Source organism: Amia ocellicauda, chromosome 10 (genome assembly GCF_036373705.1).
Source record: "Amia ocellicauda isolate fAmiCal2 chromosome 10, fAmiCal2.hap1, whole genome shotgun sequence".
Classification (NCBI taxonomy): domain Eukaryota; kingdom Metazoa; phylum Chordata; class Actinopteri; order Amiiformes; family Amiidae; genus Amia; species Amia ocellicauda.
The window spans coordinates 9,556,084-9,581,346 of record NC_089859.1 but is presented as its reverse complement, the minus strand read 5'-3'; the positions used below and the strand labels follow the sequence as shown (position 1 = coordinate 9,581,346).

General features: G+C 38.9%; 1 protein-coding gene across 4 annotated transcripts in view; it reads left to right on the top strand.

Annotated features, from left to right (window-relative positions):
• The window catches only part of dock11 (dedicator of cytokinesis 11), an 81,191-nt gene that overhangs the window by 38,263 nt on the left and 17,665 nt on the right, over window positions 1–25,263 (top strand). For 3 of the 4 annotated variants that reach the window (XM_066714925.1, XM_066714929.1, XM_066714927.1), the window contains exons 29-48: window positions 14–97; window positions 553–664; window positions 937–975; window positions 1,530–1,711; window positions 2,089–2,205; window positions 3,590–3,668; window positions 3,802–3,893; window positions 4,088–4,202; window positions 4,287–4,353; window positions 4,991–5,038; window positions 8,857–8,999; window positions 11,265–11,365; window positions 13,764–13,901; window positions 14,375–14,557; window positions 17,757–17,870; window positions 18,161–18,376; window positions 18,910–18,967; window positions 21,801–21,907; window positions 22,565–22,687; window positions 24,110–24,223. In XM_066714925.1, the coding sequence (XP_066571022.1) occupies window positions 14–97; window positions 553–664; window positions 937–975; window positions 1,530–1,711; window positions 2,089–2,205; window positions 3,590–3,668; window positions 3,802–3,893; window positions 4,088–4,202; window positions 4,287–4,353; window positions 4,991–5,038; window positions 8,857–8,999; window positions 11,265–11,365; window positions 13,764–13,901; window positions 14,375–14,557; window positions 17,757–17,870; window positions 18,161–18,376; window positions 18,910–18,967; window positions 21,801–21,907; window positions 22,565–22,687; window positions 24,110–24,223 (2,232 nt within the window). The remainder of the gene's footprint in view (window positions 1–13; window positions 98–552; window positions 665–936; window positions 976–1,529; window positions 1,712–2,088; window positions 2,206–3,589; window positions 3,669–3,801; window positions 3,894–4,087; window positions 4,203–4,286; window positions 4,354–4,990; window positions 5,039–8,856; window positions 9,000–11,264; window positions 11,366–13,763; window positions 13,902–14,374; window positions 14,558–17,756; window positions 17,871–18,160; window positions 18,377–18,909; window positions 18,968–21,800; window positions 21,908–22,564; window positions 22,688–24,109; window positions 24,224–25,263) is intronic. The other variant, XM_066714926.1, reaches the window with a different exon arrangement.

Below are 25,263 nucleotides of genomic sequence, written 5' to 3'. Positions count from 1 at the left end.
TGGCTCTTTGCAGCGCTGCTTTACATTCATGGACAGAGGATTTGCATTCAGCCTGGTAAATGACTACATCTGTGGTTTTAGCCTCAAAGATCCCAAGGTGAGATTTCAGTCTGATAAATTTGTCATGTGAGGTCATGAAGATGCTTATGAAAATGTACTGGCAAATTCATATCAGTCCATAGGTGCTTATGACTAAGTAATTGTTTGTCAAAAACAGTATGCAGCTTGGCATTTTTGTTTCACTCAGTTATCTTATATGCAGACATTCAGCTGATATGTAGTTGGTTGACAGTGCTTCTCTCTGGTTCTCACGGGAACTGCAATGCTAATCGGGATTTAACGGCCTACTTTTAGAATAAACATGGAACATATGCAGAATTACCAGAGTGTGCAAAATGTACAGGTTGGTTTGCATGTATTTTGGTGCATCAGCCTTTATTAGTATCTGATGATTCCATTGTATCTATTAATGTTTGTCAGACACAGGCATTAACACACTTTCAAAATAGATTGTCAGATGGTGTTTTGTTAACAATGTAACATTTCCAATAGGTGCTCACAGAGTTCAAGTTTGATTTCCTGATGACAGTCTGCAACCATGAGCACTACATCCCTCTCAATCTGCCTATGACTTTTGGAAGAACCAAACTGCAGAGAGTTCAAGGTAAATTTAAAGTTACTCACAAGTTTAATCATATTTTTGTACTTTCCATATACTGTACACTCAGCGATCATGTTCATGTCTTTGCATACATACTATTAAAACAACTAAATCGTGTCCTCACAGTTTAATTTCTTGGTGAACTAATTTGGGATTTAGGTGAAACAGAAGTTGTATAGTTTATAACAATATGCAATATGCTCCCTTTTATTCTGGTAATATGTATTTTTTACACTATTTTTTATTTTATTTATTCATTCTTTTTTTGTGATTAGATTTTATTTCATATGCGGTGGAACGTTTTGGTGTAGTAGGTAGGTACTACTACAGACTATAAAACGAGTAATGCAAAACTGATTCTTAATCATGACTTGTTTTGTTTCTTTCTAACAATGATATTTACTTTTTTTAAGTGTTGCTCATTGGCTTCTCTATCTACTAACATGTTTTAAATACAATTTGCTTCATTAGTAAATGCTTGTGTGCCAGATTGCTTTGTAGAGTAGTTGAGCGAATGCAGATTGGAGTATGTTTGCTTGAAATGTAATCAGAGCTAAGGAATGATCATGTCAATTCTTGCTATAAAAACAAAGCACCTTAAGTCATGCTTTTTTTGGGGCGGGGGTTTGCAGGTTTTGCTATTACTGAAAATAACTAAAGTAAGTTATGTTAAAGACCTAGTCTCAGTTAAGATATATATTTTGTATAGTCATGGGATTTATTTTTTTCATACATGTTCGTGGGTCCAACATCTGTTCCGTTACCTTATAATTCAGATTAACCTTTCAAACAGCTGGTGATCTGTTTAGAACTGCTTATCTTATTTGCCTTCATGTTCTTAATTATTTTATTATGCTTTCTACTCCAGACCTGAATCTTGAGTACAACCTGACTGAAGAGTACTGTAGGAACCACTTCCTTGTGGGGCTTTTGCTGAGGGAGGTAGCTGTGGCACTTCAGGACTGTCCTGAAATACGGCACCTCTCTGTAGCTGTGCTGAAGAACCTCATGATCAAACACGCGTTCGATGACAGGTATACAGTGTACAAGGTAAGCCAAAAGTAATTCCAGACTACACCCAGAATAATGCACTTGATATAGTTGGATGTGCAAAGGCAAATGCCACATCATTATTTATACCCCTTATAATTATTATAATTACATTTACCTCTGTCTTTCTCTACCATGCCCAACAGCACATGACAATCTGCCTGCAAAACAAGATGCATTCACTGTGAAGTGTTTTGTTGAAATTCTCAAATTTTAACTTCCTCTTTTTCTCACAAAGTCATCTGTTGTTATTCCAACAGCTAAAGACAAAAAAACTTTTCCAGGACACATTGGGTGTATACCTTATTTGACAAGCATCATCACAAAATATATATTCACTGCTGATTGTATTTCCAATCTCTTTTCCTTGTCTATAGAACCAGCAGGCAAGAATCTCTCTTCTTTACATGCCACTGTTTGAGCTGCTATATGAAAACATCACCCAGCTCTCCATGAGTGACCCATTGGGAGTGCATTCAGGGCTTCCAATGAGTGTAAGTCCCATCTATATCCTTATCATTGCTATAGGATATGATCCAATGGCTCTTTACTAAATATTTTTAAAAATCTCATTTTTAAATAATGTATTTACTTGTTAAACACCAGCAGCTTAGTACACTGGCCAAATTAAGCAATGATCACTGAAAGTTGTCACTGGATCTTGCATTTCATCAGTCCTGGGTCCAAACCAAAATGAAAATTCTGACTTCTGCAGCAATCTAAGCAAATTTTGAAAGGAAAAACCCACTGCCTGATTCTTAGATTCAGTAGTCTAAGCTAAACAAAATATAAGTTGTGCAAAAAGCTTTGTCGCAACATTCTTTGAATGTTAAAAATATATGGTATTTGTATTATTGTAAATGCAGAGTGCATAGAAGAAGCAAATGCAAAAACCACACTAACTATTCAATAAGCTCTTGATTTGAACACTTGCAATCAGGAAGCCTTGCATAGGTGATTCATAGAGTTAGAAATTTTGGCCAGTGCATGCCAAACAGACAGATATCTTTAAGATGAAATGTAATATTTATTTTCATATAGAACTTTGCTGCAGGCTAGTGCAGCTTGTCACAACAAATGATTCAGACTTTCTAACATAATAATGTAAAGGTAATTCAGCTCATTATCAAAAAAACACTGTTGATATTGTTCAGTTTGTACAATGAGCTTCTTATCATCCATTCTCTGCAAAATGTATCAATTAACCTCACAGGTGTACATGAAAGATGAGCATAAGAGTTTTCTGAGTTAAAGAGACAATTAGTATATATTTTAATAATTGTGTAATAAACATCCTCCCACCAGTATGAAGTGAAGTCTGTGAGTAATTTTGTAGTCTGTACATGCATACATAGTTTCAATTTAATTGCATGCTAACACGAAAACGGTTGCAATATCATTCACCACGAATATAATTATTTTGAACATCAACACTAGATAAGAGAGCACACCCAAAACACTTTCACTTACACTTACACTTTCTTCCAATATTTCTTCCATGTGTAGAATCCCCAAAAACGATTACTTGAAAAAGGTTTCTTGCCATTATTTATAGCCTCTGGGATGCATATGTACTTTTTCTATTTGTGTTAATGAAAGGGTTAATGGTGTATCATCTGACCTGTAGATGTTGTACATTGTTTTCTGTTTACCTGTTGCAGTTATGCTTATTTTGGTGTCAAAAGCAGTCTTGTAAAGGTTTGTGCATGTTTGTCCTTGGAGATCCTTGATGTAGGCCTGGAATATATCAACATTGCTGCTGTTTGTCTATGAGTATTGGTATTTTGGTGACTGGACATCTTTCAGTGCATGCTCCATATTCCTGTGTGCATGAATTCTTAAACCACAGAAAGCACTTTTGTTGTTGTATTTGTACAGGCTTCCAGAGATGACTTGATGTTCACCTATCCCTCAAACCAGAACAGCAGATCAAATACCATGATAGACAAAGATCTGGGTACTTTTCTATCCTTATTTTTTCCAATTATAAAACATAATCAGTATTTTCAAGTAGTGGTCATTAATGATTGTAGGATTTTCAGTTGAATTTATAATACTTGTTTTCTCTCTGATGTGTGTATAAACAACAGGATTCAGTGCTCAAAATGGTCATGTGGTGAAGCGAGAAGACTCTCGAGGGTCACTCTTCATCGATCACAGCGCACCAGACACCACAGATGGGGTAAATCACACCATGGGTTATTTCTTCATGAAATTGTATAATTGCTACTGAAGCAATATAATAAAACACTTGACGGATGTATTACTGGAAAAATCTTTTGCAGTTGCTGGTTGTCTATATTAGTAAGTATCCCGGAGACCGAACTCTAATTTAAATAATTACTAGGATAACTAACCATATTTATTTTCTCATAGATGCATAGAAGAAGTTCAACAATAAGCAGAGTGCCACCGTTGAACAGGTTCAGCCAGTATGAGGTCAAAAGTCTTTTGATGTGTTTTCTGCACATTGTAAAAACTATATCAGAAGGTCAGTACTGTCTTTGAAGGTCTAACTCACGAATCTGTGGTTATTGGATGACTTTAATCTTCCTTCTTCTTTTCGTGCTTGTAGATACTTTGCTGGCTTATTGGAACAAAGTTTCTGCGCAAGAAGTAATGAACTTCCTCTCCCTGCTAGAGTAAGTATGTCTTCATGGTGACTGTGCAGCTTGTGAACATATTTCAAAAACTTACTTCATATTATATTTTGTGATGCATAAGTCATAGGAAAACATACATAAAGTAAGGCTCAACTTCACAAATCCAGTGTTCCTCTAAATGTTCCACTTTATAAAATGTAGTAGCCCTAAAGCACTTTTAGTATGATTTATTTGATTCAGCACAAGGCATGGTTCCAATTATCTTTAATTACATCTGCAAGTTTAAAGATACATATCTGTTTACAGACAATGTAGGTTCAGAAACATAAAAATAATATTGTTTTCTGTATTTAGTGTTTGTTTTATAGTCGTATTTATATAAAAATGTGGTGAACATTGTCATATGGTCAATGTTTTGAGTTTTGTTTTCCAATCTTACTTGTACTGTTCATGGTCAGCAAAGCAAATTACTTTCAATATGAGTGTAGATTGTATCATACTTATCTGTTGTAATTCTGATTTAAGTCTTCTGTACATTATATAATACCAGAATGCTTTAGTGTGATCAAGTAAACTAGAAACCCCATTCTAGAGTATAGTAGAATATGTTACGTGTTGAAAGCTGGAATAATGGGTAATCATGAGTACCTTTTCAACATTTTTCAATCTCTTTCAGAATATGCCTTGTACAGTTCAGATACATCGGAAAAAGGAATATTGCCAGGTATTTTCTATTAAGCTTTCTTGATTTTCAAGTTGAGCACCAGCAGGGCTGAAAATAACATTGGATCAGAGGTTCTGTTTACTCTGGGACTGTCAGTCTGAAAATGTATCACACATTTATTATCACTAAGTATGTCCTGTGTATTCAGTGTTCAGTCATTATATTTGGATTATACACAATGACAGCACACACTCCACAGTCAACTAGGACAATAATTCTCAAGTTCCAGTGACTGTGAACATTTTCTTTTAATAGATTGATTTATATGAATCTTCATTAAAATCTGTACAAGACCTCAACCCTTTCCAGAAGCCTTTCCTGTTTAATACAATTTTGACAAAAATATATATATTTCCCCTACTATTCATACAGGGAACTGTTCAGATGCATGTTCCTACCTTTTTCATTTTAAGTATTATTTAATAAAATAAATACATACATAAAATTAAGATGCTCAGAGGTCATTTTCAAAATTAAAGGCCAAAATAGAATCCAGCACTCACATACTTTATATATATTCTGTGGTGTATCATCTTTATTGTTGAAAAACAGGGAATTGTGAAACACTGTTCTTGTTTTTAGGATGATTTTTATTCATGTGCACTCTTGCACAAACTGTGCCCTTATCTTTTGACTTAAGATAGAGTTTCCCTCAACAGGAACTTGATATGGCAGGCAGCACAGATATTCACAAGCGCCTCGCATGCTAGAGGATAGTGTGCTACTGACACTACAATACCGCACTGTCTATATACAGTGAGGGAAAAAAAGTATTTGATCCCCTGCTGATTTTGTACATTTGCCCACTGACAAAGAAATGATCAGTCTATAATTTTAATGGTAGGTGTATTTTAACAGTGACAGACAGAATAACAGCAAAAAAATCCAGAAAAACGCATTTCAAAAAAGTTATACATTGATTTGCATTTTAATGAGGGAAATAAGTATTTGATCCCCTATCAATCAGCAAGATTTCTGGCTCCCAGGTGTCTTTTATACAGGTAACGAGCTGAGATTAGGAGCACTCTCTTAAAGGGAGTGCTCCTAATCTCAGCTCGTTACCTGTATAAAAGACACCTGTCCACAGAAGCAATCAATCAATCAGATTCCAAACTCTCCACCATGGCCAAGACCAAAGAGCTGTCCAAGGATGTCAGGGACAAGACTGTAGACCTACACAAGGCTGGAATGGGCTACAAGACCATCGCCAAGCAGCTTGGTGAGAAGGTGACAACAGTTGGTGCGATTATTCGCAAATGGAAGAAACACAAAATAACTGTCAGTCTCCCTCCGTCTGGGGCTCCATGCAAGATCTCACCTCGTGGAGCTTCAATGATCATGAGAACGGTGAGGAATCAGCCCAGAGCTACACGGGAGGATCTTGTTAATGATCTCAAGGCAGCTGGGACCATAGTCACCAAGAAAACAATTGGTAACACACTACGCCGTGAAGGACTGAAATCCTGCAGCGCCCGCAAGGCCCCCCTGCTCAAGAAAGCACATGTACAGGCCCGTCTGAAGTTTGCCAATGAACATCTGAATGATTCAGAGGAGAACTGGGTGAAAGTGTTGTGGTCATATGAGACCAAAATCGAGCTCTTTGGCATCAACTCAACTCGCCGTGTTTGGAGGAGGAGGAATGACCCCAAGAACACCATCCCCACCGTCAAACATGGAGGTGGAAACATTATGCTTTGGGGGTGTTTTTCTGCTAAGGGGACAGGACAACTGCACCGCATCAAAGGGACGATGGACGGGGCCATGTACCGTCAAATCTTGGGTGAGAACCTCCTTCCTTCAGCCAGGGCATTGAAAATGGGTCATGGATGGTATTCCAGCATGACAATGACCCAAAACACACAGCCAAGGCAACAAAGGAGTGGCTCAAGAAGAAGCACATTAAGGTCCTGGAGTGGCCTAGCCACTCTCCAGACCTTAATCCCATAGAAAATCTGTGGAGGGAGCTGAAGGTTCGAGTTGCCAAACGTCAGCCTCGAAACCTTAATGACTTGGAGAGGATCTGCAAAGAGGAGTGGGACAAAATCCCTCCTGAGATGTGTGCAAACCTGGTGGCCAACTACAAGAAACGTCTGACCTCTGTGATTGCCAACAAGGGTTTTGCCACCAAGTACTAAGTCGAAGGGGTCAAATACTTATTTCCCTCATTAACATGCAAATCAATTTATAACTTTTTTGAAATGCATTTTTCTGGATTTTTTTGTTGTTATTCTGTCTCTCACTGTTAAAATACACCTACCATTAAAATTATAGACTGATCATTTCTTTGTCAGTGGGCAAACGTACAAAATCAGCAGGGGATCAAATACTTTTTTCCCCCACTGTATCAGTATACACCGATCAGCCATAACATTATGACCACTGACAGGTGAAGTGAATTACACTGATAATCTCGTTATCATGGCACCTGTCAGTGGGTGGGATATATTAGGCAGCAAGTGAACATTCTGTCCTCAAAGTTGATGTGTTAGAAGCAGGAAAAATGGGCAAGCGTATGGATCTGAGCGACTTCGACAAGGGCCAAATTGTGATGGCTAGACGACTGGGTCAGAGCATCTCCAAAACTGCAGCTCTTGTGGGGTGTTCCCGGTCTGCAGTGGTCAGTACCTGTCAAAAGTGGTCCAAGGAAGGAAAAGCGGTGACAGGGTCATGGGTGGCCAAGGCTCATTGATGCACGTGGGGAGCGAAGGCTGGCCCATGTGGTCCGATCCAACAGACGAGCTACTGTAGTTCAAATTGCTGAAAAAGTGAATGCTGGTTCTGATAGAAAGGTGTCAGAACACACAGTGCATCGCAGTTTGTTGCGTATGGGGCTGCGTAGCCGCAGGGCAGTCAGGATGCCCATGCTGACCCCTGTCCACTGCCGAGAGCGCCTACAATGGGCATGTGAGCATCAGAACTGGACCACGGAGCAATGGAAGAAGGTGGCCTGGTCTGATGAATCACGAGTTGAAGGTGTTGACTTGGCCTCCAAATTTCCCAGATCTCAGTCCAATCGAACATCTGTGGGATGTGCTGGACAAACAAGTCCAATCCATGGAGGCCCCACCTCGCAACTTACAGGACTTAAAGGATCTGCTGCTAACGTCTTGGTGCCAGATACCACAGCACACTTTCAGAGGTCTAGTGGAGTCCATGCCTCGACGGGTCAGGGCTGTTTTGGCGGCAAAAGGGGAACCTACACAATATTAGGCAGGTGGTCATAATGTTATGGCTGATTGGTGTATATGTGCAGTACACCACTGCAGTTTTTAAATGCACTCTGAAATCTCAATAGTCCACGAAGGTACCCTCATACTGTTCGATTCTACTTTATATTTCACTACCTAACAGTATTTAAATACATAAAATAATTGGTAGTCCCTGTTTACTGGATTCATGGGCTCACTTCATAGGTTCACAAGTCTTGTAAAAGGAAATTAGATAGTGTGTTCCTGCACCATCTGCAGTGATGATTACTTCTGTGACAACAGGCTGTTGTACAGCCGCAGACTGGCACTACCAAGTGTTTAAATAAACTATTCTTCTTCACGGTTCATTTGTAACTGATGACAGCATAAACATTTAACTGAACAGCAAAGTTGTAGGCTACTAGATTGTGTTTTATTGCAAGAGACATTTGTAAAGCAGACATACATTCGTCCTTACAAAGTACATGCTAATAGCCCTATATGGCTCTACACAGCATAGGGTGTGCATCACCATAAAAAGGCGTAAAATAATTATGGAAAATGTTGAACTATAAGTTTATTTTTGACTGGCATTTACAGTGTTTTGTCCCCCTTCTTTTGTGTTTCTAGGAGTCAGGATGGCTTGGTTTCTAAGCACTTTGCCCCAGATAGAAAGTCACAGACCATGCCAGCCATGCGTAGCAGACCTGGGTTGATGCAGACCAAACTTCAGCAGCTCAACACCATGGACAATTCCTTCACTTTAAACCCTGGTGTGTATCATCGTAGTTATCTTTTGAGTTAGAAGCACTGCCCAAGGGGGAGGGTTTTTCAGCATGTGCGCTGCAACGTATCTAAGACGTTTGTCTATCAAAGCTGCCATTGGCCCTTGTGCTCATCACTCAAACAGGACCCTTCCGCTTCCCGTTTGTATAAAAGGTGACGTCTGCACAAAGACTTCCTCTTTTTGCCCTTCGCCTTGGTTCGTGAAGACAGGTGAGAACCTCTGTGTTTGTGAATAAAACATGTTTTACTGGGCCTGGCCCATGAGCAGGATCGTGGTAGTAGCTACTATTCAGTCGGCGAGAGCTCCCTCTACGAGGTTGCAGTACTCCTACTGCTTGTGGACTTTTCAAACTTGGTGTCAGGAGAAGTCTCATGACCTAGTTAATTGCCATATAGGTGTCATTCTGCAATTCCTGCAGGAGCTGTCGGACCAGGGCAAGTCCCCGTCCATGCTCAGGGCTTATTTGGCCGCCATCTCCTCATGTCATGTCAGGATTGATGGCAAGCCTCCGGGCTCTCATTTTTTGGCGGCGCAGTTTCTGGCACAGTTTCTGGTTGAGGCCTACCCACGCTTCTTCTCTGCCCACGTGGCGTCTTGATGTAGTGCTGGACATGCTTTCCAACGCCCTGTTTGAGCCCTTGCAGTCAGTTGACCTAAGATAAGTATCACTGAAGACAGCGTTTTTGTTGGCAATCACGTCGGCAAAACACGTGAGCGAGTTACACGCCCTGTCCATTCACCCTGCGTGTGTCCATTTTGTGGGAGATGGTTCCAATGTTATGCTTTGGCCTAATCCTGCGTTCCTCCCGAATGTGCTGTCTCCTTTCCATATCAACAGGCCTATTGAGTTGATGGCTACACCTGTTGTGCTCGGTGTGGGCTCTCAGGTGTTATTTGGAGCGCACTAAGGACATTCGGCACTCGGACCAAGTGTTTGTGTCCCACGGAGCACAGACGCGGTGCCAGGCGCTTTCAAAGCAGCGCCTCTTGCACTGGATTGTGGACACCATGTATATAGTTCCTTTGCCAGCAGTCTGTGGGCCCGTCCTAGCTTTGTTGGATGTGTTGGTGGCCACTGCTGCTGTGTCCAGCGGAAGGCACTTGAGTTGGCTCTTGTTGCCCTGCTGTGTATATAGTTCCATTATTTAATTTAATTATCCAGCAGTGGCTATCCAGGTTAGCCGGCTGTATGTTGTGCACAGGGTGTGAGACTGCACCCTGTGCTTATAAGGTGTGGTACTGGTATTTGCCCCACTCCTAGCCCTGCTAGTAGAGCAGGGGGCCGCTATTACTAGGCTTTGCGGTAGGCACAAGGTTTCTTGTAGCCACGTGGATACACCATTCATTATTTCTTCTCAGTTCAGAGTGACTGCAGTCTTTGCGTCTGGGCAGCCCGGATGTGGCCCCAAGGGGCCCCTGTGGCTTCTATCATAGAGTTGGTATGGCTCCTAGTAGGTACGCCTCAGGGCAAGCTTTCTTACCAGCTCGCTGCCTCCTCCCTTGCGACAGTTTGGTTATACTGTAACCCCTCCCCCATTGCTTCTAACTCGAAAGATAACGAGGGGTTGCGTATGCAACCGTGGTTATCTGAGAAAAGAAGCACTGCCTAAGGGTTGCAAGGTCATGCGGGAGTTCTAGCTCCCAGCAAAAAGAGGAAGTCTTTGTGCAGACATCACCTTTTACACAAACAGGAAGCGGAAGGGTCGTGTTTGAGTGACAGGCACAAGGGCCAATGGCAGCTTTGATAGACAAACGTCTTCGATACGTTCCAGGGCGCATGCTGAAAACCCCTCCCCCTTGGGCAGTGATTCTTTTCTCAGATAACCACATTGCATACACAACCCATCGTTTCAATGGCAATTGTTACATTTTCAGAATCGACTACATTATTCTTCTCCTTTAAGAAAACCCAATATAACGGATGCCTCACAGTATAGATTTAAACCTTTGAGACCACCGTTTGAAACTTAATCTTAATCTTAAACTTAATTGTGTTGGGTGATGAATAGCAAAAAAGAAGAAAAGAAAAAAGGAAAATCAAACATTGTACTATCATGCAGTGGACCCTTTCAACAATTGCTTACATTTTTCATTATAGATTGTGGTCTACCTTCAAAAGACAGTATTCTTCCCAGTATGTAGTTCCCAGTTTCCACCACTGGCTATGCCACTGCGGCAGCGGTATTAGGTCTGTTGTCTTTGTCCTGTACACACTTTAAACATCAACCTCTTTCATGTCTTGGATAATCAGATGCAGATGTAACACACCAGTCTTTGCTGGAGGGAAACATTGCCACAGAGTCCAGCCTAATTGTGCTGGACATCATTGCGCTCTTCACCCAGAGTTTTAAGGTAAGGTGACACATTGGTGATACACATATATACTGATATCGGCAGGGCAGAGGTGGGCAACCCTGGTACTGGAGTGCTTCACAGTTAAACTGAAATTACCACCTTCTTAGTAGGCAAATAAGTGGTTAAGTCAATAACAACTTGATAAGTAAATGGAAAGAATAAACAGAAAATCCAGCAGCTGTTTTGGACCAAGTTCAAACCTATACATATCAAAAAACTGTGCAAGCTGAAATTAACAATTAAGTTACTGAGAACTTGATATTAAACTGCATTTCAGACGCATTTCTGCATGTAAAGATATTCATACAAGCTGTTTATAAGGGCTTATAATATTGTAACCGAAAACAGCTAGTCTGAAGTCCCTTCATTAGTATCTGAACAGCTGTAATACAGCTGTTTCCACTGTTTATTCTATTAGAAATGTATTGTTTCAACACTGCTTATCTTAGCCAAAACAAAACTATTTTCCTTAATGAATAGAATCCATGCCAGCCTGATACTTTATCATAACATTAAAAAATACTCACCCTTGTAAGTTAATTCATTCCACAGCCTAAAAGATGTGGTGTGTACATGAAAGACTAACACCTAGAGAAGCACAAACCAAACTCAGACCAACTGCCACAGTGTGGCTTGAGTGAATCCTCACACTAATCTTCTATTTTGAAGTGAATTCCTGTCTTGTTTCTGATATTGACATACAGTGAGGGAAAAAAGTATTTGATCCCCTGCTGATTTTGTACGTTTGCCCACTGACAAAGAAATGATCAGTCTATAATTTTAATGGTAGGTGTATTTTAACAGTGAGAGAAAAATCCAGAAAAACGCATTTCAAAAAACTTATAAATTGATTTGCATGTTAATGAGGGAAATAAGTATTTGACCCCTTCGACTTAGTACTTGGTGGCAAAACCCTTGTTGGCAATCACAGAGGTCAGACGTTTCTTGTAGTTGGCCACCAGGTTTGCACACATCTCAGGAGGGATTTTGTCCCACTCCTCTTTGCAGATCCTCTCCAAGTCATTAAGGTTTCGAGGCTGACGTTTCGCAACTCGAACCTTCAGCTCCCTCCACAGATTTTCTATGGGATTAAGGTCTGGAGACTGGCTAGGCCACTCCAGGACCTTAATGTGCTTCTTCTTGAGCCACTCCTTTGTTGCCTTGGCTGTGTGTTTTGGGTCATTGTCATGCTGGAATACCCATCCACGACCCATTTTCAATGCCCTGGCTGAAGGAAGGAGGTTCTCACCCAAGATGTGACGGTACATGGCCCCGTCCATCGTCCCTTTGATGCGGTGCAGTTGTCCTGTCCCCTTAGCAGAAAAACACCCCCAAAGCATAATGTTTCCACCTCCATGTTTGATGGTGGGGATGATGTTCTTGGGGTCATTCCTCCTCCTCCAAACACGGCGAGTTGAGTTGATGCCAAAGAGCTTGATATTGGTCTCATCTGACCACAACACTTTCACCCAGTTCTCCTCTGAATCATCCAGATGTTCATTGGCAAACTTCAGACGGGCCTGTACATGTGCTTTCTTGAGCAGGGGGACCTTGCGGGCGCTGCAGAATTTCAGTCCTTCACGGCGTAGTGTGTTACCAATTGTTTTCTTGGTGACTATGGTCCCAGCTGCCTTGAGATCATTAACAAGATCCTCCCGTGTAGTTCTGGGCTGATTCCTCACCGTTCTCATGATCATTGAAACTCCACGAGGTGAGATCTTGCATGGAGCCCCAGACCGAGGGAGACTGACAGTTATTTTGTGTTTCTTCCATTTGCGAATAATGGCACCAACTGTTGTCACCTTCTCACCAAGCTGCTTGGTGATGGTCATGTAGCCCATTCCAGCCTTGTGTAGGTCTACAATCTTGTCCCTGACATCCTTGGACAGCTCTTTGGTCTTGGCCATGGTGGAGAGTTTGGAATCTGATTGATTGATTGCTTCTGTGGACAGGTGTCTTTTATATAGGTAACGAGCTGAGATTAGGAGCACTCCCTTTAAGAGAGTGCTCCTAATCTCAGCTCGTTACCTATATAAAAGACACCTGGGAGCCAGAAATCTTGCTGATTGATAGGGGATCAAATACTTATTTCCCTCATTAACATGCAAATCAATGTATAACTTTTTTGAAATGCGTTTTTCTGGATTTTTTTGTTGTTATTCTGTCTGTCACTGTTAAAATACACCTACCATTAAAATTATAGACTGATCATTTATTTGTCAGTGGGCAAACATACATAATCAGCAGGGTATCAAATATTTTTTTCCCTCACTGTAGTTGCACAGTGCTAGCAGAACATACATTTGTGTGTAGGTCTTCCCACACATAGTGATGTGGCCCAACCTTTAATGTTATGTATGCTTGCCATGTGGAAACCTGTTATTGTTTTTTACAGACCCAACTCCTAGATAACGATGGTCACAACCCACTGATGAAGAAGGTATTTGACATATACCTGACTTTCCTTAAGATGGGACAATCTGAGGCTGCTCTTAAACACGTCTTTGCATCTCTCAGAGCATTCATCAGTAAGGTAGGCACAGAAGGTCTAATTTCATGAAAGCAGCCTTGGCATCCATAAGAAATTTCTGTGACCAAGCAAATACACTGCAGACATCATAGTCCTCATTATCCAATACTGATCCAGTGTTTACTTGTTTCCCCACACTGCAATACCTTCAAGTTGGGCTGTCTGATTTTGTGGTTTATTTCTTGTCAGTCTGTGTGAGATGTAATCAAGTTCTGTCCCAAGACTGGCGTGCATAGGTTCATGCAGAATGCAGAAGTGACAGCTATCATACAGTGAACCTGTGAATTCTGAACTGCTATAAATCAACATTAAATTAAACTACTCTTCTGTTTTAATACAAAATGTATTATAATTGGATGATGTTGCCTTTTTAAAAAACAAAACAATCTATATTAACATCAGAAGAAATGCCTTCTGTGTACCTTACATCTTGTTTTTTGAGGACTAAATGAATATGCTGGTTTGCTGTCTTTCAGTTTCCCTCTGCAGTGTTCAAGGGCAGGGTGAACCTGTGCGCTGCCTTCTGCTACGAGGTCCTGAAATGCTGCACCTCCAAACTCAGCTCCAATAGAGGCGAGGCCGCAGCCCTTCTCTACTTCCTCATGAGAAACAACTTTGAATTCACCAAGAGGAAAACCTTCCTACGGACACATCTACAGGTTAGATCAGGAGCTGCTCTGCAGACTGTGGTATTTGTGTACATTTGTCTAATTTACAGGATTTCAGTTTTTCTCGATTGCTTGAACACATTTCTCCAAACAGAATTAACTTTTTCAAAACAATTAACACAGGCCCCAAACTGAAACCCGTTTGGCCAAAATGACACAAATCCTTTGCGAAATGCACTCAAAACAGCAAATACTCATCCCAAAATCAAATCAGTTCATCAAAACAGTAGCATTTGTCATCTAATACAAATGTATTTCCATCAGTCATTTTCAATGGCACAATAAACACTATAATCTGTGAGCATCAATATGACATGGTCAACCCTGTCCATGCTCTTTCTCTTCTTCTGCTTGTTTATAAAATAAAGCATAAATGGTCAGTCAACATTTCACACCAGCATGAGCTGTAATCATATTCTCTGACTAGCAAGAAGACAAAAGTAGAAACAATTTCACTCAATGGGAAAAAATACTTTGACAAAAGATTTTACTATATTCAGTTACAGTAATATTCTTGATACATCGAATGAAGCTGGAAATATTTTACAGTAAATATAAATCAAGTCCTCTGAAGATTCTCAGGACCAAGCTGATTACATCAACAACAACAAATTCTGTAATTGTTACAAAGTTTGGCATATCAGACCTCAGCAGCTCTCTCTCTTCAGGGTGTACAATTCTATTGTGCACACAATTAGGTGTGATGTGTTGTATGGGCCAACAGTAAAGAACACCTTCTCTGGAGATGGCTGCACACATGGCAATATCCCCACCGCTCTGGCCTGGCATAATGACTGTGGCTCTGTGATCGATGAGGCTGATGTCTGTTCATTCTGAGCAAATTGAATCCCGCTTCATCCAGATATATGAATATAAGGGAAACACAAAATGAACATGGGTAGCCATTGTCTGCAACTAACTATTGTAAGGAAATGCATTACTGTGATGAGCCCTGACCTATAAAGACTGGAACCTAATCTCCTTCACTCTGTCACTGTTCCTGTCAAAGGTACTTGCAGCTGTTTCATTCTTAGTTGATGTTGATTCAAGACCTGGTCGGTAATTGCCAACCTGACACTTTGTAGAATCTGAAGTATTTGATGTTCTTGTATATTTGTAGTCTGCATCTCTCTCAAACCTACTGAGTTGTTTGAAATCACTGTATCTGTGAAGTTTCTAACTTGGCCGCCAGAGTGAGGTTATCTTACTGTTCTATAGATGGATATAATGAAATAGTCAAGGAAGATGATGGAAAACTCCTTACAGATACACTACACAAGTTTCAGAACACCCCAATTTTTCCAGTTTTTATTGAAATTTAAGCACAGTTTTTAAGTTGCCTACACCATCAAAAGGAACTTGGAAACTGGAGGAAACTCTGACAGGAAGAGGCCTGCCAGACCCAAAGCCACAACAGAATCAGATGACAAGTTTCTGAGAGTCAACAGCTTGCATGATAGGTGGCTCTTATCACATGGTCAATGATAGTGGCACATACAGTACTGTGCAAAGGTTTTAGGCAGGTGTGTAGAAATGTTGTGAAGTAAGAATGCTTTCAAAAATAGACATGTTAATAGATTATATTTATCATTTAACTAAATGCAAAGTGAGAGAACAGAAGAAAAATCTAAATCAAATCCATATTTGGTGTGACCACCAAAACAGCATCAATTCTTCTAGGTACACTTGCACAAAGTCAGGGATTTTGTAGGCATATAGTCAGGTGTATGATTAAACAATTATTCCAAACAGGTGCTAATGATCATCATCAATATGTAGGTTGAAACACAATCATTCACTGAAACAGAAACAGCTGTGTAGGAGGAATAAAACTGGGTGAGGAACAGCCAAACTCAGCTAACAAGGTGAGGTTGCTGAAGACAGTTTACTGTCAAAAGTCATACACCATGGCAAGACTGAGCACAGCAACAAGACACAAGGTAGTTATACTGCATCAGCAAGGTCTCTCCCAGGCAGAAATTTCAAGGCAGACAGGGGTTTCCAGATGTGCTGTCCAAACTCTTTTGAAGAAGCACAAAGAAACGGGCAACGTTGAGGACCGTAGACGCAGTGGTCAGCCAAGGAAACTTACTGGAGCAGATGAACGACACATCATGCTTCCTTCCTTTTGCAATCGGAAGATGTCCAGCAGTGCCATCAGCTCAGAATTGGCAGAAAACAGTGGGACCCTGGTACACCCATCTACTGTCCGTAGAAGTCTGGTGAGAAGTGTCCTTCATGGAAGACTTGCGGCCAAAAAGCCATACCTCCGACGTGGCAACAAGGCCAAGCGACTCAACTATGCATGAAAACACAGGAACTGGGGTGCAGAAAAATGGCAGCAGGTGCTCTGGACTGATGAGTCTATTTTTGAAAGCATTCTTACTTTACAGCATTTTTTCACACCTGCCTACAACTTTTGCACAGTACTGTAGGTCAATGGAAATATCTGTTCTGTGTCTTCCCCTTTGAGCTGCTTGTAGATGCACCCATCTTCCTCTATGTGCTCCTGGTTGTGGTCCCCCTCTACCTTTCATTTCATGCCAACACCAACTCACTTGTATTTGTGATTATGGACTGATTGCTGATTGAAAAATTGAACAATAAGGTTTTGCACAGGTGCAGTAGAGATTCACATGTGTGGGAGTATGTGTTATTGACTGTGAACAAATGTTCTAATTGTACTAAATAGATTTTTGTGTCTTGTGTGGTGTTGTTTACTGGCTTGCACAAATGTGCTTGGCATTTGCATTTTGTGTGATGGCAACCATAAATGACCTGCTGTTTTGCAGAAATGTGTACTGTTCTGCTAATCTAGGTTATGGTGTTGGTCATGTGGACCACAGTTTCATTCACATTGACTTCGCAAACAGGACAAATTGAAAAAAATGTCACATTTAACTAATAGGCTACTAAACATTTACTAGGAAATTAAGCTCAAAGAATTGTCAAAGTAGTGCCAGATAAGAAAATAAAGAACTAAGTGTTATGATTGTGAATGCTTTTTTCCCACTTTGATTTTGGAGAAGGGCCGCTACACAGCTTCTGTAGCACAGCACCAGACCTTTTATTCCTAGAAATACATCCATGCTATGGCCACACTGTACGTGCTTTGATACAGTGATACAGACATACACGTTTTCTTAGTTCTTTTTTTTTTTGCTGTATTGTGTGTTGTTGTGTGTCCCAGATCATCATTGCGGTGAGTCAACTCATCGCAGACGTAGCTCTCACAGGGGGGTCCCGCTTCCAGGAATCTCTTTCCATCATCAACAACTTTGCCAACAGTGACAAGGCCATGAAGGTATTCACATTCTTACTGCATTGTTTCAATAGGTTGTGATTAATCTGTTTGCTGGATGAATACAGGAAAAGATTTACCTTCAGTAATAACGTCCTCCAATGGAAGTTGCACACAAACAACTATTTGGCAAATAATGTAGATTGTGATTAATCATTTTTATAATAAAATAAGGAGAATCAAAACCAATTTTCCTTTCCAAACCCTTTTGGATGGCTGTATTTGTAAATTCAAACATAAATATACCTCTCACAGCCCATGATGACTGTCTCTGGCCTCACATCTCCCCACAGGCAACTGTATTTCCTTCTGATGTGAAGGACTTGACAAAGAAAATCCGAACGGTGCTCATGGCCACAGCTCAGATGAAGGAGCATGAGAGGGACCCAGAGATGCTCGTGGACCTGCAGTATAGCCTGGCCAAGTCCTACGCCAGCACCCCAGAGCTGCGTAAAACCTGGCTTGAGAGCATGGCCAAAGTACACGTCAAGAACGGTGACTTCTCGGAGGTAATGGCCCAATTTTTAATTTTTAATTTTTGGTTTGTATTTTACTTTCTCACGTTCAATATCAGTTTCCCAAAATCAACAACTCCAGTTACTACTGACAAATAAAAACCTGATAGGGTCCAAGTATTGAATTGGTTTAGTCCTAATACATAATTCAGTGATTTATTTTTGATCATACATTTGTTCTAGTACCTCATCATTTTGAAGGGAGCAGTGTACAGCTTTGTGTCTAATGTGTTTTCGTATTTTGGATGTCAGCGGACTTGCACCAAATGTGCTGAATAAAAATGTATTCCTAAGTAAAATAAATATATAAATTGTCATGTTTCCAAGTGTACTAGGCACGTTTTCTTTTCAAATTTCCAAATAAATACTATGCATTTAAAATTAGAATATATTTTACTAAAATAAGCTGCACATAGTATATATCATTAAAATTTGATTACCCCTAACTAAATTATTTTTCTCTGAACTTCGACAATGCAACATGTTTAACTACTACATTAACACTACATATGTCTCTTTCTTCACAGGCCGCGATGTGCTATGTCCATGTAGCTGCCCTAGTGGCGGAGTACCTGCACAGGAAAAGTAAGAATCATGATTACACTTCCCTTGGATTTCCCTATAGCAAGTATGACACACTTTTAGCATACCTTTTCAATGGTTTGTTGTGGCAGGGCTCCAAACGGCGGTGTTAAATACACAATTTCCTGAAGTGCATTTCTGATGTGCCCAGTCCTTCCATACAAAAATCATCAGCCTAAAAAGAGAGATCATACAACTGCAATGAAACAGTCAGCAGTGAATGCAGCTCAGGTGTGTCTCTCTCCGTGGTATTTTGGCTGTGTGCCTCACACTGGGCTTGACGGAGACAGTAAAGACAAACGCTGCTGTTTGTACTACAGCGCTAGACATACCACAGGCAACCTGGGCAGTTTGTGTGCTTGGGGGAATTCCCATTTTATTATTGCCAGGGGTTGGATGTATATGCAAGAAATCCAGACTTAGTATCACAAAATAGCCAGGCTAATTGTTTCAGTTACAAATCTTATCTTCCAAACAAGTTAAATAAATATTAATAAATAAAACAAATTTGGAAAACAAATTGCATTACATGGACAGTGAATTTGGCCTTGGTAGTAGGTGTTCAAAATCAATCAGTTTAGTAAAATGTGTAGTGTTTTGAATGAGTTAGAAACTGTGTGTATTCTTTACACATATTCCTCCATTTCTTTTTTGTTTGTTTCATAAGGTACAATTACATGTTTAACTTTAACAATTTAACTTTTTTATTTTCCTCTCTGAAAATATAGTTCTTCATTAAAAAGACAAGAAAAACCTTTTGGAACCTGTTTAGGTTAAGGTTGCTGCACAGTGTCTGAAATAAATTAACAAACAAATATAATCATTTAATAATTTGCTTTGCATAGTTTCTCTGAAGTTTCTTTTGAATAGCATTATTCCGGAGTCATATTGTTAGAAGCAAATTATGTTTCAATTAATGCCTTTCAGAATATTAATATAAAAAAACATGACAGTACCATACGCCATTGCTCAACATAAAACCACATCCCCAGTACTTCCTGTATTGTTGTCTATTGGTACACAGTAACTGATCCTTTCCCTTGCTGTTTTTGTATTATGATGCAAGATGGGCTTTAACATTTGCAGTAGGAACATGGATTGCCATGTGCAGTGGGCATGAATTACAGGTGTTTTTCATCATCTGCATGATATTGTTCCTGTTACTTTCTGTTGTAGTTTTTTGCCAAAAACTGCATTCTATCAATCTGTTTTCCCAATCGATAATGGCATCGGTGCCTCTGGAGTAGAAAAGCACACATGGGAACTCGGCCATTGACAGGTCTTTATCAAACTTCATATAGAGTTATCATGGAGGAAAGCTGTGCCATTTCCATTTCTTCATTAGGCCTCTTCATCAGGAGCTAGATATTATGAGTTGCATTTGCCAAAAATAATTACTATTTTCTCTTAACTTAAAGTATCCACTTGATTGAGCTGAGATATGATACAGTGTGTTTAGCCCACACCTGCTTACATTTTTATCAGTTGTAATATCAGAGGTGTGGAGAAACTACTTTTGATATTTTTATGTGTGTGTGTGTGTGTGTGTGTGTGTGTGTGTGTATAGGTAAGCCTATGAGTTAATGATTTTATTTTATTTTTATTTAAAATACTGTATAACACATCAAGTGTTTAATTTAAACCAAAATGAAAACCATGAAAAATGTAAGCATGGTAACCAAAGTCACTGAATTTTAAAATTGAGCCTTGTGTTGTGCATCTATTTATTCTCTTGGATTCAGTGTTTTAAACTTCAGAATAAAACTATGTAACAATGAGTTAAATCAAAAAGTGATTTTGCAGATAGTACTAATTTTGTATCATATATATTTGGTTTAATATTCATGAATGACCATTATGAATTTTTTTTGAATATTTTTTCACTTTATAAAAAAATCTTAAATGTGATTAATAAACAACATTTTGAAGTTTGGATTATGCTAAATTAATACAGAACAGTATGCTTTGACAAAATGAAAACATTTCATGTTTGTTAAATACAGAGGATGTTTTTTTTTTCCATAGATTTGACAGTACAGTATGTTGATATTTCAAACCTACTCATTTTCATCGATTTACAAATTCATCCTTTAAATATATGTGTTGTTCTGTGTTTGCACATCTTTCATTTGAAACAATGTTATTTGGTAATTAATTGCTATTCTTTATTTATCAAATCTAAACACTTTTCAGAGTTGCTTGAACAGACTAGAGAGACATAAAAAGATTCCAGTTGATTGAAATATTTAATATTTGATTAAACATTGTTAAAATTGTTTGACCATTGGACTGCCAGTTGTTTATTGTTGATAGATACTCCATTAGCCTTCAGTTCACTCAACCCTCTCTTGACCATTGGAAGGGTAATATAATAATTGTTATGTGACTATTATTGTATCATTACAAGTAAACAATAGTGTTCATTGAAATTGGTATTTAGTAATTTATAAAGGTAACTATGGTGGAGAGAAAAACATCCATTGATCTTTCAAATCCCAAATCCTGTGTGGGCAAGCAAGTACAGAGATAACATACAGAAATGCCAGGAAACTGCTTTCTAAAAAATAGAAAGCATGTATATTTTCAGTCATGTTAGTTGTTATCTATATGGAAAACTCCGAACTTGTACTTGCTGTCCTCTAGTGTGGTGGTACCAGCATCTATTTTGATCAATTAAGTTGTCTTACACAATGAGAGAGAGAGAAAATAAAAAATGATGTAGGTATTTGACATTATCCATTGTGCTTACAATACATCTTCAATTGAATGTAGCAAAAATATACCAGAACAATGTACCATATTTAAAAAAAATATATATATATTTTATGTTTGCCAGAAACTTTTTCCAGTGGCCTCTCAGCATTTAAAAAGATCACCCTAAATATTGATGAAGAATCTGCCATGAAGGAGGATGTGGGCATGCAAGAAGTATACTACACTGAGGTAAGCCACGGTTTGACATCAACAATTTCCAAAGAACATGAGGAGACTAAAGACATACGAGGTTGGTCTTCCTTCTGACTTCCTCATCTGACAAGCAATTAACTGCTACAACAAATGCTACAACTTTGTCCATGAGGAAATATACCCATGAAACACATTGGAATTTAAATTGTTTTGCTCTTTGTGTCTTATTTGTTTATTTTAGACTTACAGTTACCATTTCATCCCTGTCTTAGTTCCTTGTTTTCAACTAACCAGAGGCTCTCCCCTTCGGGCATGTTTCAGTTTGAGGTGTCTGCCTTTTTTCCTTAAAGGCACATTAACATGATTATGCATAATGCACAAATAAATACATGCATAATATATGCATACATGCATAATAGTAAATGTACATACATACATATCTATTGTGAGGTTTCAATAGTCATTTTTTCAGTGGTTGTCTTTGTATCTTCCTGTAATGCATAATTTTTTTGCAGATTGTGGGGAAGTGAAATCTACCATTCCCCTGGTATCTTGGGTACATGTGCAGTTTGGAAAATTTTGTGAATTCCATTTTTTTTTTTTTGCTGTTAGAGGTCCTTCTGCAGCTGCTGTGGATTGCTGTCATGCTCCTGGTTTAAAACTCAAAACTACATTCTCTTCTTTTCCTGGCAGGAGATCCTTGTGGAGCTGCTGGAGTTGTGTGTGGATGGTCTGTGGAAAGCAGAACGATACGAATTAATAGCAGAGGTGTCCAAGCTCATTCTCCCCGTCTATGAAAAGCGTCGTGAGTTTGAGGTAAACCTTTCCAAAGCCTCATGACTCTGTGTCTGTACTTGTCACCACTGGTGCTCCACTGAACTATCCAAATCAATCATGAATGTCTTATCTTGCAGTGCTTTATGATAAGTAATTAACAGGAGGGAATTTGGGAAATTAAGATATTTCTAATGTACTGTAGTGCACTTTGTTGGAGTCGGGTTTCTTTATTTCCCTGCAGTTGTTCCTTATCTAATCATCGAGTGAATGATAAGGTGTTTAGCACATTTACACTTCTGAGCATGATCAAGAACATCGGTATCATTTTGATTCTGCTGAGAAATGGCAGTGTAAACGCTTGACAGACTGATCAAATGTACCTCTCAGGGAGATGCATTTGATCCTGGAAGTGTAAACTCTCGACCAGCTCAAGTCCCAGCATGCACAGCGGCAGCATTTGATTTAAAGACAGGTGACAGACAGCCTTCACTTCAGTAGAACAGATGAGAGAACACTTAACTTCCCTACTTCCCTTATTATAAATAAAATATTGTTAAAATGAACACTAAATGGCATGCTATTTTATGTTAGCAAAAATATGTAATTGTATTTTTATTTAAAATGCTTCAGTTGCAAAATTGCATATTGATCCTGCTCAGAAGTGGCAGTGTAAACACACTTAATTGTTGAAGTCATAATCATATCTGGGAACTAGAGCATGCCCATGCTGTTCCTAAGGAGAATGTATCTTTAAATTTGCAACTTTTCTAAAAAATGAAGGTGCAAATAGTTATAAATTGAAACCTGTTTTCACCTGAAACCTGATTCAGGAGAAGTTCTGTCGGTTTCTTTAATATTTCAACATTTTACCATTTGCAGTTTCCTTAAGTGCTAATGTTCAAAGACTGTCAAATAGTTATATACAGCACTCTTATAAATGACCTCCATTCAATAACATATTATTGTAAACACCAGAGAATTTGGCAAATGCATTCACTTGACAAGGGATCGTTTTCTTCTAAGCATAATTAAAGTAAAGTAATTTTAAAACAGAAATAACAAGCCCCTTTGTTAATAGCAAAGTTAATATCCTTCTTATCTAATTACATATAAACACCAATAGCAGCCCCGTGTAATGGACCCAAACCGCAACTAAATTAATTCCTCTCTGTGACCCTATTGAATGTTTTAGCTTGTTTTGGTGGTGTTTAGTCTGAGACAACATTATCCGTGTTATGTGAAAGCTTCTGTTAATTTATAATATGCCCTGCACTATTTTGTTTATTTAAGAGCTGTTTAACTTATTTGAATATCCCTTATCTGATTGTGAAGATAAGTAATACAGAAGCAGAAAGTAAAACATAAAGTTATATCAAAATTAATAATATTTGCTAAAAAGAACATTTCATAATTGAATATCTATAATGTCACAAATTTCTGTCTTTCTTATTTTAACTGTAGAAACTCAGTCACCTGTACAGCACTCTGCATCGGGCTTACTCCAAAGTAATAGAAGTGATGCACACAGGTCGAAGGCTGCTGGGGACATTTTTCAGAGTCGCTTTCTATGGACAAGTAAGTGTGATGTTACTGTCCCTGCTTATAAAGAGGTTGTCCTGCACAGGCATTGAAAAAGTAAATATAACAACTTATTATTAGCCAATAGGGGTCAAATCCGAAGTGAGTAAATTACATGAGTCATTTGACATTACTTAACAACAGAATTTCTCTGAAGGGGAGATTCCAAAAAAAAATTTTTTTGTATATATATATATATATATATATATATATATATATATATATAAAATTAACTGTGTCTGTTTGTATCTGGAATCCATCTCCCTATACTTATGATACCATCTTTTTCATATCTTGGTCTTCAGTTTATCTCAAGTTTTGTCAAACATCAGAGCAGGTCATTCTTACGTTCAGACACGTCTTCGAAAATGTAGTGCTGCTCTGGTCATTGCACCCTGCAATAACAGGCAGACAAAAGTCTTCCCAAAAAAACAGCTGCAAAATGTTTAAGCAAGTGTGTTTTTTCCTTCACGTATCCCTGTTAACAGTATATGTATTGTATTCTCTCTGACTAGAACAGTGTTTCCCTGGTTCTGAGGTATAATATGCTTTTAAAGTCATCAACAGTGGACAGATAAGGAGGTACAATGCTAGGTTTTAGACATCTATTTTCAGAATGAATCATTTTCATGACCAAATACATGACAAAATGTGTAGCGACAACATAGGTCTGTTTACTTCCTTGAAACGTTGTACAGATTACATATCATCAGATTTACAGTAAAGTACATTATCAGATTATGGTCAGAACTGCATTTCTCATGTGTCATAGTAAGGCTGGCTTTAGTTAGATATGGGGATTGTTGGTAATTTCTGTTGGCTTGTCTTGATTGTGATCAAGAGAAAGTGCTGGCTTCAAAATATAGGTTAAAAAAATCCAAAAGCCTATGTATGCACCCAGCATGTAAGCAAAACTAATACAAATCCTAGCATTTGTCATTTGTAGTCCTAATATTTGTACTTGAATAGTGGTCTTTTTTGTTTTGTATGAGTCCTTTTTAATTTATGATTGGGGCAGAAATACAATCAAAAATATT